This window comes from Canis aureus, chromosome 14 (assembly GCF_053574225.1).
Source record: "Canis aureus isolate CA01 chromosome 14, VMU_Caureus_v.1.0, whole genome shotgun sequence".
NCBI lineage: Eukaryota > Metazoa > Chordata > Mammalia > Carnivora > Canidae > Canis > Canis aureus.
In genome coordinates, this window is record NC_135624.1 from 38,217,022 (window position 1) to 38,237,667 (window position 20,646).

Here is a 20,646-nt window from a genome sequence, read left to right on the forward strand (position 1 = left end):
CTCCCTGCATGGAGCCTGCTTCTCCCTCTGCCTGTGTCTCTGCCTCTCTCCCTCTCTCTCCTCTCTCTCTCTCATGATTAAATAAATAAAATCTTTAAAAAAAAAAAAAAACAGAGGAACAAGGAAAGGAGCATATTGTCAAGGAAAGTGCATGCAGGCAGGTGGGGACGCGGCAGCAGACAAGGAGGGAGCGTTACCCCAGAGGACCCCCCACAGCAACCAGATGGCCAATTGCTTCTCCTCCCTCACCTTTCATTTTCAGAACTATTTTTCTATGCTTTCTCTTATTTTAAGTAACAGTTGCTATAATGACATATCTGACATCTTCATGAGATGATCTTACCTCCAAGCCACAAAAAGTCATTCACCGAGCGGAGAAGTTCCACGGACATGTGGTAATGTACCAAGGAGTCCTGCAGCATCCCAGCCTGGAGGCACAAATCCCCCACATGCTTGCGCATGCGCCCTTGGCACCGCTTCTTGTAATGTCTAAAAAATACAACGCATGGAAATGTGTCATTGCTAATGCACAGCTTCTACCCCCAAAGCAAACTAGCTAAGCACTAGTCAACCCTCTCACTACAAAAAAAGTGCTACGAAGGCAATTTTAGGCTCTGTGACTGAAAGGCAGCAACTATCATCGCCAGTGAAGGAGCTGGAATGGTCCCGACTTCACAAACACCTGCCAAGTTATTTTCTAGAGATAATAGGTCCATGTGACTTCCACCATGCATTTCACTTAGACAATGTTGGAGTAGGATTCTCCTTCGCAAATTTTCCAACTGTAACATCGGCACAAGAAAGTTTATGTTCCAGCTTTTTAGAAAATCAATTATCTTCCACTTTCTTAACTTCGAACCTATTATTATTTTATAAAGAGAGCTATGCTGCATATCATAAGCCAGCCACTTGGCTTCTGCATACAAGACCTTTATCTTCACTCCTTCAGAGCCAGCTCCAATCATGTCTTGAGGGCTGGGGCCTGGGCCATCACCAGCAGCTCCCTAAATGTTGGCGAGGGTATGCGATTAAATAATGCCAAGGCTTCTCTCGATCAACTCAGAAACCAAAGATACTGCATCACAATCCTCCTTTATCATTTTTAAATATTCCTATTCTTTTGAATATTAAATTTCTTAAAAGATAAGTTGTTTTGTTTTGTTTTGTTTTCAAGAAAAGTAGCCGCTGTATTAAATTTTCTCTCACTGAGAAAGCAATCACATCAAGAATAAAAACCCCTGGGCAGCCCCGGTGGCTCAGCGGTTTAGCACTGTCTTCGGCCCAGGGCGTGATCCTAGAGACCTGGAATCGAGTCCCGCGTCATTCTCCCTCTGCCTGTGTCTCTGCCTCTCTCTCTCTCTCTCTCTCTCGCTGTGTGTCTCTAATAAATAAATAAAATCTTAAAAAAAAAAAAAAGAATAAAAACCCCAATGGAAATCCAAAAGACGTCAAGTTTCTAGCTGAATGAATGCTACTGACAGACCTCAATACAAAGTTCAATCTTTCCAGATCTGACTCTAATGAGCTCTATAAACACTCTTGCTGCCCTGGAATTCAGTGCTTCTGTTCCCAATACTGGGTGAACTAAGATCATCACGTAAGATGGGGAAACAGAGAAGAGGAAACGCCCGAGGCAGTGTGAGGATGGCCCCCCAACAAGCCCTCCCTGTAGGAAGACACCACACCTATCCTGCCCTGCCATCCCCACCCAACACCTTCAGCCCTCTCCCGCTAGGTACTTTCACTCCATACCCCCTGCCCGGCCACATCCCTGCTACCTCATACACACACCCCCAGGGCTTCCCAGACCATAAATCTGCTTAGGTCACTCCCCCACTTCAAACCCCCCCCAAGGCTCCCCAGCACAGTTCTAGCCCCCCTCCCACTGCCGCTCCACTCTACAGCCTCACACTACCTGCCTCCAACCCCAGGCTTCCCCACCCCCCACCCTGCCCTCCTGCCTCGCTGCTTCACACTCTCCTTCACACTCTCCTCCACACTCTCCTCGGGGCTCATTTCCACTGTCAGCTTCTCAAGAAAGCTTCCCTGCCTCCTGCTTCTGCACTTTGGGTCAGATATCCCTGCTGAGTTCCTAGAACATTCTCTCTTTTTTTTTTTTTAAGATTTTATTTATTTATTCATGAGAGACACAGACTGAGAGAGAGAGAGCCAGAGACACACAGGCAGAGGGAGAAGCAGGCTCCATGCAGGGAGCCCGACGTGGGACTCAATCCTGGGCCTCCAGGACCACAACCTGGGCTGAAGGCGGGGCAAAACCATTGAGCCACCCAGGATGCCCATCCTAGAACATTCTCTACGCTGAAGCAGCTTCTGACATTTGTTTTTTGTTTTGTTTTGTTTTGTTTTTTAATTTTTTTTTATTTATTTATGATAGTCACAGAGAGAGAGAGAGGCAGAGACACAGGCAGAGGGAGAAGCAGGCTCCATGCACCGGGAGCCCGATGTGGGATTCGATCCCGGGTCTCCAGGATCGTGCCCTGGGCCAAAGGCAGGCGCCAAACCACTGCACCACCCAGGGATCCCCAGCTTCTGACATTTGTAAGCACCAAAAGGCAAGTACATTCTGCTTACTCTTCTGCATCCATCCCTCTCCCCTGGACACTCAACGGCATGTATGATGAATAAACAAATAAATGGATGGGTCTCAAAGGGATGAAGCTGGTCCTGTCCATTCCCAAGCCCCTCTTTCCGCAGAACAAAACCAAGACACACCTCTCCGAAAGGCCTCTCCCCACTGACACCCTTCACTGCCTCTCTCTGTTGTGAGTTTTTTAAAAACCAAGCTCCTCCAAAGCCCTGCAGGACAGGTCCTCTCCAGGGTCCTCCCAGTGGGAGCAGCCTCCCCCCTGAAGCCTGGGACATGGATGGCACAGGGCGGTCTCCTCATGCCCCTGCTCCACTAGCCTCCAGACCCCTGCCCAGGTGGCTCCTGCCACCTGAGCTGCTTTCCTGGCCACTTCACCCGGCTGATTCTCCTCCTATCTTCAGAACTCAATGCAGAGCCATCTGTCACCTGGAAATCACCCTCACAATGTCTCCTAGCTCTCGGCGGGGCTGCTCCCCAAACCCGACTGCACTGTTACTGTCTGGGTTTTGTCCACCCACCCCCCATTAAGACCATGACCTCTCTGAGAGCATTTGGGAAGAGGAGAAAGGGATGAGAAGAGAGAAGGGAGAAACAAAAAGCCAAACACAGCCCAAGTCCCAAATCCAAGGATGCTCACATGCATGTCACAAGCCACTGGACTTGACAGGGAAAAAAGTTCCACTGAACCACCGTGAATATATCTCACTCTGGCAGTAACGTAATATACCCTGTGGGACTCTGTACCTTCCTCTGACACACAACAATAGGAGAGAATGAATAGAACTTGAGGAATCGCACAACTCTGTGCACAGGAGACACGAGTCCTACAGCCAGCTCGCACAACTGCAGTGCCAGGGCTCCCCCAAAGCTGGACAGTGCCCAGCTCACTCTCCTGGCGTGCTCCCCATTCAACATCCACAAGCACACCTCCCTCCTGCAGCAGTGGCCAGGTCTACGCATACTGCCACTGTGCTGCGTGACACCAGCAGGTACCTTACCATTCCCCAGTCCCTTGCCCCCCTGAATCTGGCATTATTCCCTCTAATGGTAGGAGCCCCATGACACACCGTCTTATCCATCTCTGTATCCATCAGTGTAGCGCCTTACGCTTGGAAGGATCAAAAAAGAACTGCTTCCTCCAAAGTAACTACCAACGCACTCAAGAGGATTTTCTAAAGTTTTCTGGAGGAAGACTATTCCAGAACCATCCAACAATCCTTCCACATGTCAGCTGCTGCTCCCAATCTCCCAACACCTCTCCCAGAAGATTCCTACCCGATGTGCCTTCTGTTCCATGAGCAAGACAGACCAGAAAGCTGGGACTCCCATCCTCAGGCCACTGAGCCCTCCTACAAGGACCAGCAGGGCTCTATACCCCACCCCCAGGCGACCCTAGCTCCTGAGGAGGCTCACCTCCACCCTCCTGGGCAAGGACAGTCTTCCCAGGATGCAGATCCAGCACACCATTCCCTTCAGATTCCTTTAGTAGCTGCCCTGCCCACCAGCACTTTTAAGATAAACATGGCAGCTCCTAAAATCCCAAGCTCCTTAGAATGACGTACAAAACCTCCACCAGTGGGCTTTCCCCCAGCCCACCGGCCACAGCTCCAGCCCCTCCTCCAGGCCCAGTCTACACCCCCCTAAGTGAGCTCACCTGCATACTTGATTCTAAATACGAGCCACATACCAACACCTCCCAGCCTCTCTCTCCAGTCCACCCCTTCCCTGCGCTCCAGGCTTGTTAACCCATCTGCCTCTTTGAAACTGTCACCTGAGCATTGAAAAGGTGTCTAAAAAACACATCCAATGTTTACTCTAAATGCGACCCCCAGCAGGAAGCTCCCAGCCTTCCCCACCAGACAGCCCCAGCCACACAGTCGGTTGTTCAAGTCAAAACCCTGAGTTTCTTACTTGATTTTCTCTTTTCCTCACCACCCACACCATAGTCAGGGACAAGCCTGGACATTCCTGTCCCTAAGTGAACCTCAACTTCGTTCCACAGGACCTAGTGCAGGACACAGCTGACTCCCAATGAGCATGTGCTGAGTCACAGCCCCCTGAAGAGAGGGAGGTCTCTCCTGGCACCAGCCATTGAGGGAGGGAACCTGAGTCTCACAGGAGGCCCCAAAAGGGGTGCCAAGAAAAAGGGGCTTGTGGTTTTCCTAGAGTCTGAACTTTGAAGGGTCTGAGATCTAGAAGAGCTCCCGGGTAAGAGACACACCTGCCAGCAGTGAGCTGGTGAGCAGAGAGGAAGCCAGGCAGGTGACCCTATTCGCACACAGGGCCCCGAGGTCTCAGGAGAACAGGAAAGGCCCCAGCCCGGCCATCACACCCTCCCCGCCCTGCATCTCTGCAGGCTGGAAGTTCTAATTTCCTCTACTTGCTATACTTATCTCTGCTTTGTTCCCCCACCCTAGCATGTGAGGGAATCTTTGAGAAAGTCCAGCCTGTCTCACTTGAGACACAGTAAGTGAAGGAAGAAAGCGTTCACACGTGGACCAGAACAGTAAAGAAAGAACGAGGCCTCCCGGCCGGCATGGTGATGCTGGCCAGATCCTCTCCCAAGCGGGAGCTGGGCCAGGGTGGAGGAGCTGGGTCAGCCAAAGGCTCTCCCTCTAGGGTTAAGTGTTGGAATTTCACTGCTGCAAACTAATGTCATGCCCGTCGGTGACAGACAGGAGCCCCAGCAGAAAGAAGCAGCTACCTCTCACCCACACGGGGTAAAAGGAAAGGCTGGCACAGGTGAGTGCCCACGCAACCGCTAAGGTGAACCACACATCCGTCTCTGTGTGCTTACTGGCTAAAGCAGAAAGAAAACTATGGTCAACTATAGAGCTCCTTGTGTCCGCAAGCTCCAAACGAACTAGCTCTCCAGAAGGCCATGTTTCCCTAAGACCTAGAAAAGTCACCCTCATAAAGGGGGCAAAAGACAGACTGTAAAGCAGCCTCTGCCCTTTCAAGAAGGACGGCTGCTAGTGAGGTTTAGAAAACAGCATGCTCCAGGGGAAAGCAAAAGGCCTCTGGTGGCCGCATCCTCTGACGGCACCCCTCCGTGGCCAGCACGCTCCTGGGCCAGGAACCCCGGCGCTGGCGGCCGCTGGGCTGCAAGCTCCGTCATGCACATCACACAGCGACAGCCAGGAAACACGTGCCCACTATATTCATTCCAAAGCCAGAGTCAAGCAAGGCGCTGCAGTCTTGGACTTTCCAGGTTAAGGGACCCCGTGAAAATATCCCTGTGCAGCCGCCGAAATCAATTAGCATCTCACGTCCTCCAAACGGAAAAGATTAATAAGGGCTCGTTTGTCACCAGATACTAAGAAACCAAACAAGTTCCCCAAAGCAAATATTTTAACAGATATCAAACATCAATGGGTTACGTGCTTAAAAAGAAAAAAAGAAAGAAAAAGCAAAATATTTGTTAAATTAGAAAATAAAAAGATGATGGGGGTAATATATGGATCTAGGCAGCAGTAAGTTTTGGGTTTTTCAAGCGGTAAAGGCAGCAAGGAGGCAGCACACAGGGAAATCTAGCTACTTTAAAGGCGGTGTGTTCACAGCCTACCTTTTCAGACCCAACAACATACTCACAGGGCGGTATGATAGAAAAAAAAAAAAAGGAAAGAAAAGAGGAACAAGCAAAAATTAGAAACACACAAGAACAAAAATAACTTTGACAGCTACAACACTGCATGTCCAAAAATCTCCCGTGGGCTTTCAAGAGGCCCAGGGCACACATGAACGTTCCAGCAAAATAAACCTGCACCTCGTGTTACGGGGAAGTGTGGGGCCTGCGGTGGCCAATCTGCCACAGGGCCTACGGACGTGGTCAGTGCGCCACCCAAACCTCAGCCTTCATCTAGACCATGTCCTTGTGAGCTGCGAATTACAGTCACATTTCAGGCTGGACAGCTGCAGGACAGAGATGGGCTCTGTTCCTGCACCAAACCATTGTTTTAAAAGTGAGAGCACTCTAGAGTAGTAAAAGCAACAATGGACCAGCAGGGGTGACCGGAGAACGGATTTGGTCTGAAGTCACTGGCTTCACTATGTCACACAAGTTCAAAAGCTGGCTGAGTGTGTACAGCAGGCCGAGAACAGAAAGGACCGACCAGGGGGCAGATGGATCCACCGCTGCGTTTCCGGTGGCTGGAGCCCTGCCCGGCACACGGCAGCTCTCAATAAACACTCGTTCGTGTTATCGCCCGGCACGGGCCGGCACACTGTCCCGTCAGTCTTGTTACTCCTGCCAAATTGTGAGCATAGATTTCAAACGGCAAAAACAGGCCGGCATTCTCTGATGGGTCTGCAACCTCAAAGTCAAGAAGTCAATGACCAAAAAAATGTCACTGGTGCCTCATGTAGCAAAGAGGTTGGAGAGGAGTTCCCACCGCTTCCAAGGCTTCAGCCACGCACCCAATGGTCTGTGCAGCAGGGACAGGCCAGTTCCTGCCCACGCCATAGGCCGCAGTGGCTTGGGAGTGCGGGGAAGGTGCACACGGTCTGGCCCCATGTGGTAAGGGAGGGTCACCGGGTGCCACCCCGCTGCAGACTGGCCTGGAGAGGGCCTAGTGTGAGGCACTGCTCGGGCCCCTTGCAGCTGCCCAGGTTCCTGGGCCTCGCCACCCCAACCCCAAGGTGTAACGGGCGAGGTTTGGATCACAGATGCAATGTGCCCTTTCCTTGGCCACATACACTCGTCTATGTCTGCTGAGGAAACGAAAACCAGCGCGAACCCTGCAGAGCAGTGCAGGCAAGTGGGACTGAGGCCACTCCGTGCTTCCCCCTCACAGGGCTGGCCCCGGCCTATTTTCCTCAGTTCTGTGACGTCTCTTCCAACTTACCAACAAATGGAAAGTCAGTGTTGAACCTTAGGTAAACTCAAGAAACGTGCTGAGCACCTACTCGGCGGTGGGCACTCTGCCAGCACGACACTAGGTCACTCAGTTATCACCTGCAAGGCCCTCATCCACATCCTACGGGAGGGGAAGGGGGGACACGGTGTCCAAGGCCAGGAAGCCCATGCTCTCCCTCACCACAGGGGACCTCCTTCAGGCACAACATCACCGTCCTCCTCTGTGCACGGACGCCACGATGGCCACAATATGGGAGGCAGAGCAGGGAGCAGGGAGCAGGGAGGGCCAGCTGTGGCTCTGTGTAAAGTTCAGCGGCCAACTTAATCTCAGGAAATGTGAGGCCTGACCTTCCTCTGCTCTGCCCAACACCTCCTGTGACAGAGGATATAAACACTGTCGTGTGCACAAGGAGCTCTTTGGGAAGCCCCTGGGAGCATCTCTGACACCCTGATGCTCTCCTTGGCTGACTGTAAGCCAGGAATCCAACACTGTCCCTATCAGGTAGGAAGAAGGCCTGACCCGTGCACAGCCAGCCCGGGAGGCAGGGGCTCCATTTGGTGCCAGCTAGTTCCTGGTTCGGCTGCTGCTCCAGGCTCAGCACCTCACCTACACATCCAAGGGATGAGACTGAATAAAAGTTTCAAACTGTGCACTAGGGCAGTGTCATGCAACAGGAATGAAATGTGAGCCATGTAAATAAAGTTTCCTAGTTGCCACAACTTAAAAAGTAAAGAACTGAAACTGATTTTAGTATTTAACCTAACATATGTAAAATAATATTACTTTGACACTATAAAGATTAACAAGGTATTTTCTTTCTTTTTTCCACACTAAGTCTTAATATCTTATATGCATTTTACTTACAGTGTCTCAGCTCAGACCAGCCAGCTCTCTGGTGCTCGAGAGCCACAAGTGGCTACCGCTCTGGACAGCAGCTCAAGGGGTCCCACAAGCAGGGCCAGCTCAAACAGGGAAGTAAGTACACATGACAACCCTAAAAGGACTGCCTTTAACCAAGGGCTGTCCTGTTTTTAAAAGTCTGAAAACCAAGGACTGCACCTGTCTACCCCTTGTTGCAATAAAATTCTCCCACCTGCCTACCCCTTCTTGTTGTCAGGAAGCAACCCAAGCACGAAGCCTCTGGGCCTCTAGGTAAACTTACCTACTGTCTGTGTCCAGTCCTACGAAGTCCTTTTTCTCAAACGGGACACAGAGAAGGGGGATCTTATCTCCGGACTTGTCTGTGGCCCTGTCCAAACGCTTGGACTCGAGCACGATGAAGAGCGATTCGATGAAGTCCTCGATCCTCTTCTCCACCGTCTGGCAGTCCTCGTAGTTGGGGTAGAAGGCCACATCGGTACGCGGCTGCTCGGCGATCTCTCCCTGCAGCCCAAAGACAAAAAGCCGGGAGTCGTAGAGTGTGGAGCCATAGATCTCCTTCTGCACGTGGAACTTCTCAAAAGTCTGCGGCCAGTCCTTGGCCGAGAAGCAGTCTGTGATGGTGATGAGGCCCACAACTTTGCGATGGGTCTGGAAGTCGCCCCACTCATTGTTCTCCGGAGGGTAGTGATGCCTGTAGCGGATGTAGAGCACCCGCTGGGAGTCCCGCACACTGATCTGGCTCACAGAGGAGATTCTCTTGTAGATCTTGAAGAAGTTCTCTTCTGAGACGATGCCCACAGGCTGCACTACCACGAGGAGAGTCTGGTGGTCCTCAGCACACTGCATGTAGTCAGGGACACTCATCTTGAAGACTCTGCCAAAGAGAAAAAGGCTGTTGGCCCACTTTGGGGTATTGGGAGGTTCTGACACGAACCACCCAGGAGGCAGGGTGAGCCCCACACAGGGCCCTGGGCTACCATTTGTCCCTGGAGTTCTGTGTTTGGCCCCCACAGCTCTTCCCGAAATACCACAGCTCCTGCAGAAAAGGGGTGTCTCTGGCTTTCTATTTCCAACATGTGGCCAGGTACTGGTGGAGAGCCAGTGCTCAAAAGTGTTCAGTGAACGAATGCCCCGCTCCCTCATCCCCTCAGCAGGACACACTGAAGAGAACCAGAGTGGACCCAGATCTGGATCTAACCTCCCATCTACCCAGGACGTAAATAGTTTATATATGGATTACCTCACTTAAACCCTTCTGTAACACCACCTCAACTCTACTGAAGAAGAACCTGAGGCCAAGAGAGGTTTATTCCTGGTCAGGATCAGAGAGGCCCCGTCAGACGAAATGTTCAGGCCCAAGCCTCGCCATGGCACTCCAGCCCTGAAGGATGACGCCAGGCCACTCCACTGTTCCCAGCAGCCATCCTCTGAACAGTGTCTTCTACACCACCTCAGGAAGAACCCACGTTAGTGTTCAACAGAGGGATGGCTGCCCCTAGCAGAGTTGGGACTGAAGGCGGAGATTTAAGGTTTTGTGTTTCTCAAGGGGAGACACAGCTTTAAAAGCAACTGCAGAACACTTTTATCTGGTCCAGGCCTTCAGTGCACAGAGATGGAAAGGGGGGCCCGGGGCAGCTGAGGGGAGGCCTCATGAGCAAGGACTGTCTCCCAGCAGCACAGCAAGCTCTGGGCACTGCTGACGGACAAGGCATCCGTGAGGCCCAGGAGAACAAGTGCAGAAAGAAAAGACAGAGGACAAGCATACAAGGCCTTCCCTCTACAGTGCAATAAGGTTTCATCAACTTATTCAATATGTTTGCACTCAAAGCTAAGGTAGGCTCTATCAAGGTGTCATGGGTACAGAAGTTGAGAATTTTGAGTCATAATGGAAATTCCAACCTGCACTATGGCTTTCCCTGTTCACACATGTGCTCCATGGGCACTCTGTGCCAGGCACGATACAAGCCATGAGTTCTCCCAACCACAGATCTTTATTAAACACATGCACACATCATACCTAGGTGCACCGAAGAAAAGCCATCTATAGATAAGATTGAATTAATGAAATTTAAAGCAGCCGAGCAGCACACATTATTTGCAAAAAGCTCCTGCTCTCTCGTTAGCAATAGGTGGCAGAGAACTGACCGCAGGCACCAAGTCTATCGAGTTGGTTCTCTCCCTGGCTGTCATTCTGTGTGACCATAAGTGAGTCACACAGTTTCACTGAGGTTTTCTCTTTTGTGAAAGAGAAATTAGCAATGTATAAAACCTCACTGTTCACATACCCAACATCTAATGAGGACTTCCCATGTGCCAGGCTCTGTGCAGATGAAAAGACAGCGTCCCAGGTATACTCACGAGTAGAAAGAGAAGAAAGATGTTAATTCTCCCCAGTTTGATATATAGATTCAAAGTTACTCTGGATTAGACTTCCTACCAGGGGCAGCCCGGGTGGCTCAGCGGTTTAGCGCCACCTTTGGTCCAGGGCCTGATCCTGGAGACCCGGGACCAAGTCCCACGTCAGGCTCCCTGCATGGAGCCTGCTTCTCCCTCTGCCTGTATCTCTGCCTCTCTCTCTTTCTCTCTCTTTCTCTCTCTGTCTCTCATGAATAAATAAATAAAATCTTTTAAAAAAAAAAAAAGACTTCCTACCAGATTTTTGGTGGAATATAACAAATTAACAAATTAACTTACAGTCAAGAATAGCCAAGAAACTTCAAAACTTCTGAAGAACCACCCCTGATGAAGGGCATCCCCAACCCCAACAAAAGCAAGACCAGATACAACTGCTACTGCTACAGATACAGGGTTTCTTGTGGGGATGATGAAATGTTCCAACACCATGGTAATGGCGGCACAGTTCTGTGAATACACTAAAAACCACTAAATTGTAGACTCCAATGGATGAAGTGTATGATATATGAATTATATCTCAGTACATTTGTGTGGGGGGAAAGACCAAATAAAAAGCTACAACCAGCACAGTACAGACACAGGGATATTAAAAAAAAATGCAATCCCGCCAAGAACTTGACCCACACATACATGACAATTTGAAATACAGCAGAGGTGCCACTGTCAGGTGGTAGGAAAGGACAGACTCTCCGACAAATAACAGTAAGACGATGGGTAATCTGTGAGTAAGAAAAAGAGGGATCCCTGGGTGGCGCAGCGGTTTGGCGCCTGCCTTTGGCCCAGGGCCCGATCCTGAGGACCCGGGATCGAATCCCACATCGGGCTCCCGGTGCATGGAGCCTGCTTCTCCCTCTGCCTGTGTCTCTGCCTCTCTCCCTCTCTCTGTGTGACTATCATAAATAAATAAAAAATTATAAAAAAGAAAAAGACACATTGTCCAATCAGAAAATGGGCAAAATGCTCAAAGCAGCATCTTCGAAGATAAAACTCAAATAGCCAAGACATGTACATAAGGATGGCCCACCTCGATGGCAACCAGGAAAAAGCAAATTAAAGCCACAGTGACAGACCATTTCACATCCAAAATAAATTGACAAAATAAAAACTGTACTGTGGTAAATACACATGAGACATCCTTTTTAAGGGCACAGTTCTACAGCAGTAAGGACATTCACACTGCTGTGCCACCACCTCCAAGAGTTCTCCACGTCCTCGGCCTGACACTCTGTACTCGGGAAACGCCGGCGCTCCCCGGCCCCTGGCAGCCACCATTCTGACTTTGTCTCTACGAATTTAACTGCTCGAGGCCCCTCATGTAAGTGGAATCACACACTCTTTGAGTCCTTTGGGGACTAGCTTACTTCACTTAGCAGAACGTCTTCCAGGTTCATCCATGTTGTAGCAGTGCATCAGAATTTCCTCCTGTTTCAGTGCTTATATCCCATTGTATAGATACACTATTTATTTATTCATTCATCAAAGGTCATTGGGTTGCTTCTAGCTTGGGGCTCCTGTGAATGATGCTACTACATAGACAGAACATTTTAAGTATGAAAAACACCAAGTGTGAGACACCTGGGTGGCTCAGTGGTTGAGCATCTGCCTTTGGCTCAGGGTGTGACCCCTGGTCGCAGGATGAGTCCCGCATCGGGCTTCCTGCAGGGAGCCTGCTTCTCCCTCTGCCTGTGTCTCTGCCTCTCTGTGTGTGTCTTTCATAAATAAATAAAACTTGGGGCAGCCTGGGTGGCTCAGTGGTTGAGCACCACCTTCAGCCCAGGGCATGATCCTGGAGACCTAGGATCGAGTCCCATGTCAGACTCCCTGCATGGAGCCAGATTCTCCCTCTGCCTGTGTCTCTACCTCTCTCTCTCTGTTTCAAATAAATAAATAAATAAATAAATAAATAAATAAATAAATAAATAAATAAAATCTTTAAAAAAAAAGAGAGAGAGAGAAAGAAAGACGCCAAGTGTTCACAAAGGTGTAGGTCAGAAATAATTCTCCTATATGACAGCGGGCATACGGACTGGCACATCCTGGGCCCCGGAATTTCCCTCATAGAGCGACTCTGGCATATGGATGGCAGAAAACATAAACAAAGGATGCTAGAAGCCAGAACTAGAGACAACACAAATGTCCACCGTCAGAAGAGTGGATAAACATATCGTAGTCTTTTAATGCAATGAAAGCTTACAGAGCCGTGAACATGAATGGCCCAGAACGACACTGCAGAATCGCGGCTAAATCTCAACACTGTGATGGGCAAATAAAGTAGGTCGTGGATTAAGACAAGCAGCACAATCCTGTTTACATAAAATTCAGAAACAGCCAACACTACACAACGTACTGTTTAGGGATATTTACACACAATGTAAAGCTATAAATAAAAATAAATTTGGGTGGCAGAGAGGAGCGTAACTCAGGAGAGAGACAGCAGGCTTTGGAAGTGAAGCTGGATGGCAGACACGAAGGCATTTGTTTAGCCATTCTTTCAACTATATATAAACAGCACATACACCTTTGCTGTAGTCTAGATTTCAAAATCTTTCAAGAATTAGGGGTGCCTGGATGGCTCAGTCAGTTGGGCATCTGTCTTTGGCTTGGGTCCTAATCTCGAGGTCCTGGGACTGAGCTGGGTGTCGGACCCCCTGCTCAGTAGGGAGCCTGCTTCTTCCCTTCCTTTTGTGTGCTCTCTCTCATGCTCTCTCAAATAAATAAAACTTTAAAAAAATTTTTTTTCAAGAGTTAAAAAAGGGAGGCACCTGGGTAGCTTGGAAGTGAAGCACTTGCCTTGGGCTCAGGTCATGATCTCAGGATCCTGGGATTGAGCCTCACATCGGGCTCCCTGTTCAGCAGGGAGTCTGCTTCTCTCTCTCTCTGCCCTTCATTCCACCCTCATGCTCTCTGTCTCGCTCTCTCTCAAATAAATAAAATCTTTTTTAAAAAATTGTTTTCAACAGTTAAAAAAGGGAGAAGGTCCAACTTCAAGGAGCTCACAGCCTGGTTGTCAGCATTCAACTAGTTTTAGAGCCCAGACTCTGCCCCCGGCCTCAGCCTGCAGGTTACACTGCTGCTCCTGCAAATACCTTCCTCTATGAGCAAGAAAACAGAGGTAAAAGACGCAAGTGTATCTCAGATGCAGCTCCACCTGAAGATAGGTGACAGCGGGTCCTGGGCACAGGTCTCAGGACAGGTGCTCAGTTTCTTTAGTTTGAAGTAATGAGAAAAAGTACAACAATGCATGAGCTCCTCATAAGACTAAACTTAGGTAAATTTGGGAAGTTCTTTATAAATATTAACTACTATTATAATTTGTGTTTAGGTAATAAACTTCCACATTTTTTGGCATTAAAACATTCTTGCTTTTATGAAATGCTGGTGAGAGGAGATGGTGGTGATTTTCCCATTGCCCTGTCTCAGCAAAAATTAAAACTGACATCCCTATTATTGATCCTCCAATTTCTGGAATTTGCTAATCTATGAAATCCAAACAACCAACTCACGTTGGACTAAATGATCCCTCTGGGTCTCTTCCAGTCCTGACTGGGCACTAAAAGGACTCCAGCAATCAAATCCATGCCACGGGTCAATAAACCTTACAACCTCAAGCAAGAGTTTTCCCTGAAGCAGGTCAGTATCATAAACTTCTTATTGAATTTGCCCCAAATTCAAAATATGCATCTTACACAGGAGAACATCATGTGAGGTAGAAAGAGGAAACTCATCCTAATATGTATCCTAGTTAGATTTCCCATCAATCCTAAGAAATGAGTATCACTATCTTCAGTCGTAGATGAAATAAGGCTCAGTCATTCTGTTTAAGGTCTCCTTTTTGGTAGGTGATGAACTGGAGCCAGGCGCCAGAGTCCATGCTTTTCCACTGGTTTCTTCAAGGGAGAAGCTGACAAAAATAAGACCTGGCACTGAACCAGTTCTAGTGTCTGAGACAATACAAATATTAAGTATCCAATAGTCCAATACAAATATTAAACATCAAAAATAGGAGCGCCTCAGTGGCTCAGTCAGTTAAGTGTCTGCCTTAGGCTCAGGTCATGATCTGAGGGTCCTGGGATAGAGCCCCACATCGGACTCCCCGCTCAGTGGGGAGTCTGCTGCTCTTTCTCCCTCCACCCCTCCCCCTCATGCTTGCTTGCCCTCCTTCCTCTCAAATAAATGAATAAAATCCTTTAAAAAAAATCAAAAATGGGGCAGCCCCAGTGGCCCAGCGCTTTAGCGCCGCCTTCGGCCCAGGGTGTGATCCTAGAGACCCGGGATTGGGTCCCACGTCGGGCTCCCTGCATGGAGCTTGCTTCTCCCTCTGCCTGTGTCTCTGCCTCTCCTTCTCATGAATAAATAAAATCTTAAAAAAAAAATCAAAACTGTATTTCTTCAACATAGTAGCTCCCCCAAACGTTAAACACAGAGCTACCATAACAATGGCAAATCTACTCCTAGGTACACACCAAAGAGACTTGAAAACACGTGTCCATGCAAAAATTTGTCCACAATGTCCACAGCAGCATTACTCACTCTTAACAGTCAAAGAGTGGAAACAATACCACTACCCATCAACTAGTGAATGAATTAAAAAAAAGCCTATCCAACAAGAGAACATTGCTCAGTCATAAAAGGGAACAAAGTACTGATACTATGACAACATGGACGTGTCTTGGAAACGTGATGCTCAGTGAAAGAAGCTAATCATGATGGCAGCCCTGGTGGCTCAGCGGTTTAGCGCCGCCTTCAGCCCAGGGCCTGATCCCAGGGTCCCGGGATCGAGTCCCATGTCGGACTCCCCACATGGGGCCTGCTTCTGTCTCTGCCTCTCTCTCTCTCTCTCTCTCTCTGTGTGTGTGTCTCCCATAAATAAATAAAATCTTTAAAAAAAAAAAAGTATTAAAAAAAAAAGCTAATCATGAAAGGCCACATAGGGTAGGATCTGCATAGGAAACACCCACCACATGCAAATCTCTGGAGACAGAACATAAATGAGTGGCTGCCAGGGGCTGCAGAACAGGAGACTAAGAAGTGACGGCCAAGGAGTATGGACTTTCTTCCTGAAGTGATAAAAATGTTCTGGGACCATGATGGCTGCTCAGTGGTGAATATACTAAAATAAAACCACAGCACTGTCCGCTCCACATGGGTGGGTTTTGTAATACAGGAACCATATCTCCATCAACCAGTTATTATTTTTTTTAAAGTTCTTTTTTTTTTAAGATTTTATTTATTTATTTGTGAGAGACACAGAGAGAGGCAGAGACCCAGGCAGAGGGAGAAGCAGGCTCCCTGCAGGGAGGCCCAGGCGGGGACTCACTCGATCCCGGGTCTCCAGGGTCACGCCCTGGGCCCAAGGCAGAGGCTCAATCTCTGAGCCACCCAGGAATCAACAGCAGTTATTTTTTAAAATATTCCTTGAGGGATCCCTGGGTGGAGCAGCGGTTTGGTGCCTGCCTTTGGCCCGGGGAGCGATCCTGGAGACCCAGGATTGAATCCCAAGTCAGGCTCCCGGTGCATGGAGCCTGCTTCTCCCTCTGCCTGTGTCTCTGCCTCTCTCTCTCTCTCTCTGTGAGAAAGAAAAGAAAAGAAAAGAAAAGAAAAGAAAAGAAAAGAAAAGAAAAGAAAGAAAAGAAAGAAGAGTTCAGCTCCACTTCATCTTCAAGATGGAGAGTTTAAAAAAATAAAATAAAATAAAATAAAATAAATAAAATAAAATATTCCTTGAACGATCGTTTTTCCCTCTGCCACACAATTTCAGAACCAACATAACCTTGCGAGAGATCCTTAGTTAACAAGGCAATCTTCCCGGGGGGCCCCCAACATCACGCCTGGGGTGCTGCTGTTCTCATGTTCACAGACACTAGCTGGGCTGGACGAGGAAGTGGCTGCAACTATTGCTCAAAAATTGACAGAGGGGATCCGCGGGTGGCTCAGCGGGTTCGGCGCCCGCCTCCGGCCCAAGGCGTGACCCCGGGGTCCTGGGATCGAGTCCGGGCTCCCTCATGGAGCCTGCTTCTCCCTCTGCCTGGGTCTCGGCCTCTCTCTGTCTCATGAATAAATAAATAAAATCTTAAAAAAAAAAAATTGACAGTGACCAGTTTCAGCTGGGGGGTGGGGGGGGTGCAGACGTCACAGCCCCTGCCTTCAGCTCCTCCTGCGCTAGAGCAGCCCAGCTTGCAACATTTTGATCCCTGTGTCTATAAAAACACGTGAACTCCACGGGCACCCTCTGGGAGCCTGCAAAGCGCGGGCGGGAGGCATTTCCGGGGGAGCCCACCTGCAGCCCCCAGGGCGGGGGGGGGGCGGGGCGCGGCAGGTGACCCCGGGGCTCCCCGCGGGGGCGGCGAGGACGCGGACGGGACGGTCGCCCCGGGCCGCCCCCGCGGGGAGACCCGTGCCCGCCGGGGGTCGCGCGACCCCACGCGACCCCGCGCGACCCGGGGAGGGGGAGGGGCGGGGAGCAGGGCCGGGCCCCAGGGTGCAGGTGCGGCGCGGCGCGGCGCGGGCAGGTGCGAGGCGGACCCCGGCCCCGGCAGGTGCGGGCTGACGCGCCGCCACGCGCGGGCAGCGCCCCCCGCAGCCCGCCGGCCCCCGGCCCCCGGCCCCGAGCCCCCCCCACCTCGCACTTACACAGCCGGCGGCCCGGGCCCGGAGCGGGAGCCAACGGCCGGAGGGGCGGCGGGGCCGAGCAGCCCGGGCGGCCGCTCCCCCTGCTCGGAGCTGGCGCTTCCGACCGGCGGCCGCGCCGGCACCCTCCTGCGCATGCTCGGGGCCGGGCCGGGCCGGCGCTCCGCTCCGGGTTTTGCGGGGGATCGCGGGGTAGGCGGGGCGGGGGAGGGGCCTGGAGGCGCGCGGCTCAAACTTCAGCCCCTCCGCAGTCGGGGGCAGTGGGGGTGCCCCGGGCCGCCGCCCCCGCACCCTGCACCCTGCACCCTGCACCCTGCACCCTGCAGCCCCGGCGAAGACCGAGCAGCCTCAGCCGTGGTCGCTAAGGCTCAGAACCGCCCGCCGGCTGAGTTCGTGGCCCTCGTGCAGGCCAGGCGGGCCCCCGGGCGTGCTCCCTGCGCGGGAGGGTCCTCCCGAGGGTGCAGCCACCCCCAGCCTGCGGGGCCCCAGCCGCCTGCTGTTCCCCGGGGCCGAAGCCACTGCGAGATTTAAACTCCATCTTTGGGGGGCGGCCCGGGTGGCTCAGCGGCTTAGCGCCGCCCTCAGTCCGGGGCGTGATCCCGGAGATCCGGGATCGAGTCCCAGGCCCGGAATCAAGTCCCACGTCGGGCTCCCTGCATTGGGCCTGCCTGTGTTTCTGCCTCTCTCTCTCTCTCTCTCTCTCTCTCTCTCGTCTCAATAAATAAAATCTTTAAAAATAAACTTCGTCATTGTTAAAAATGAATACACAAAATGGAATCTGCATACCTCCCTGAGGGCACGTTTGGAAAGATGCACAAGACTGTTGGTAACAGTGTCATCTCCAGAAAAGGTGGAGAGAACAGGATGGTGGAGGGAGATGCTCTTTGCCGGGTGTGTCTTTGTGTTCTGTCTGCATGTTTTACCACATGCATGTATTTCTTTTTTAAGATTTTATTTATTCATGACAGAGAGAGGCAGAGACACAGGGAGAGGGAGAGAAGCAGGCTCCATGCAGGGACTCGATCTTCGGTCTCCAGGATCACACCCCAGGCCCAAGGTGGTGCCAAACCGCTGGGCCACCGGGGCTGCCCTGTATTTCTTTTTTTTATATTATTTTACTTTTTCTTTTTCTTTTTTCTTTTTCTTTTTTTTTTTTTTTTTTTTTTTTTGTATTTCTTTTTCAAATAAAAAATGTTTTTAGGGGTGCCTGGCTGGCTGGGTCAGTAGAGTATGCACCTCTTGCTCTCAGGGTCCTGAGTTCAAGCTCCACATTGAGCATGGAAGCTACTTTAAAAATAATAATTAGGGCAGCCCAGGTGGCTCAGCGGTTTAGCACCACCTTGGGCCCAGGGCCTGATCCTGGGGACCCGAAATCCAGTCCAGTGTCAGGCTCCCTGCATGGAGCCTGCTTCTCCCTCTGCCTCTCTCTCTCTCTCTCTCTCTCTCTCTCTCTCTCTGTCTCATGGATAAATAAATAAAAATAAGAAGAAGAATTAATGTAATGGAAGACAAGAATCATACCTTCAGCAAATACAGCAGCCACGAAAAACCTGAGCCATCAGGTTTGCTTTAGGCCAGCAAGCATTTATTGACTCTTTGTGCCCAGCGCTGTCTTAGGACTTATTTTATTATTCATATGTTTCATAAAATAATAATATGCTAGCCCTCATCCCTGCCCAGGGTCAATAGAAAACCAATTGAGATTTTATTGAATTGTTTACCAAAAAGTAGCAATGAATTATAAGCAGAACACATAATCAGGGCAAAGCAGGTGAAGCAGATTTCCAGCACGCCAGAGAGCCAGGAAGTGTTCTCAACAAAGGCACTCAGATACGGAGGGGGAGTGCCTCCAAGACACCACAAAAAGATGTCTACAGTGGCTACTCCATGGCATTAAGAATGCAGGTTGACAGTTATAGAAAACAGACATTACAAGAGGCCAGCCTTGATGGAGGTCTGTGTGCCAGGAGCAGAGTTCCACTACTTAGCTCAGAGTCTTCTTAAGATCCATGCAAGGTAGCTATTCTAAGTGCTGAGGTCCAGAAAGGACACACCACTTGGCTGGAGTTGCACAAGTGGCTGGTCCTATTTAGAGATTCAAATCCAGGGCTGTCTGACTCCATGGCCTGTGCTCCTTCCATAGTCCCTCTCTGTTCTTATTCTATTTATAAATGGATAAGGCAAGCAATTTAGAAAGCAAGACTGAAAGCTGGCAAAGGGAAACATTGCTATTTTAGTACAGTGTTTCTCTGTTTACAATGTACGCACTTACAGTAATTTATTTTATTGTTCCAGCAAATCTGTGAGAGAGGAGACTATTCTGCATTTTTACCTATGAGAGGACTGAAGCTCAGAGAAGGTAGGGGATGGCATTAAACTGATGCATGGGGGGTACCCAGGGCTATCTTTCTTCTGGAGTTATTCACCTGTTGTAGCTTTAACATTTCCTGAACATCTCATCTGAATGTTCAGAATTCAAAGCATATAGCAAACCTGCTCTCAAGGAGTTTGTAAACACTTTGAGTTGGATTGGAAGGAACCTCTAAAATGATCAGTTCCAACCTCACACCCATACCAGATCCCCTCCACAAAAGTCCTAGTGGGGGTGGAAAGTTCAATGATACAGAGCTCTATTAGAAAGTTCTCCAGTTGGGGCACCTGGATGGTTCAGTCAGTGGAGTACATGACTCTTGATCTTGGGGTCATGAGTTCAACCCCACATTGGGTGCAGAGATTTCATTAAAAAAAAAATTTAAGGGAAGGAAAGAAAGAGTTTTCCAGTAAAATGAGGCAGAATCTGAGGTTTCCCTGAAACATGGAGTCCCAAAGACGAAAACCAATGCCCAAGAGACTTTGTGGAGTTGAAAATTATCACTGAAACATGAGTCAAAAGTACAGTCAAAGCACCCACCCCATCACTCACTGACTACATAATCCCAAAGTCTTCATCCATAAAATGAGGATGATCACTGCATGGCGCTGTCACCAGGATTAAATAAAATAATGTACGAAAAAATATTTAGAGACACAGTGGGACAGATTAAACGAAGTTGCATTTTTAATGCTGTCATATGCTACTCCTATAGCTTTGGGAGAGGGTGATGATATATCTTGATTTACCTGGAACAAACCCGGTTTGTCTGTCGTCCTAAGTGTTCAGGTTGGGTGACATGATCACCTCACTTTGGGCAAAGTCCATCATCCCTCAGGATTTCAGATCCCCCAACAATATTTTTTTTAAGATTTTATTTATTTATT

At 49.7% G+C, this 20,646-nt stretch overlaps 1 protein-coding gene across 7 annotated transcripts in view; it reads right to left on the reverse strand.

The window, feature by feature from the left end:
• TRAPPC9 (trafficking protein particle complex subunit 9) overlaps positions 1–17,508 on the reverse strand; it is a 547,275-nt gene extending 529,767 nt beyond the window's left edge. For all 7 annotated transcript variants that reach the window (XM_077847376.1, XM_077847380.1, XM_077847375.1 and 4 more), the window contains exons 1-3: positions 17,392–17,508; positions 8,627–9,220; positions 344–489 (exon numbers count right to left, since the gene is read on the reverse strand). In XM_077847376.1, the coding sequence (XP_077703502.1) occupies positions 344–489; positions 8,627–9,210 (730 nt within the window). In that variant the 5' untranslated portion in view covers positions 9,211–9,220; positions 17,392–17,508. The remainder of the gene's footprint in view (positions 1–343; positions 490–8,626; positions 9,221–17,391) is intronic.
• Positions 17,509–20,646: the final 3,138 nt, after the last annotated feature.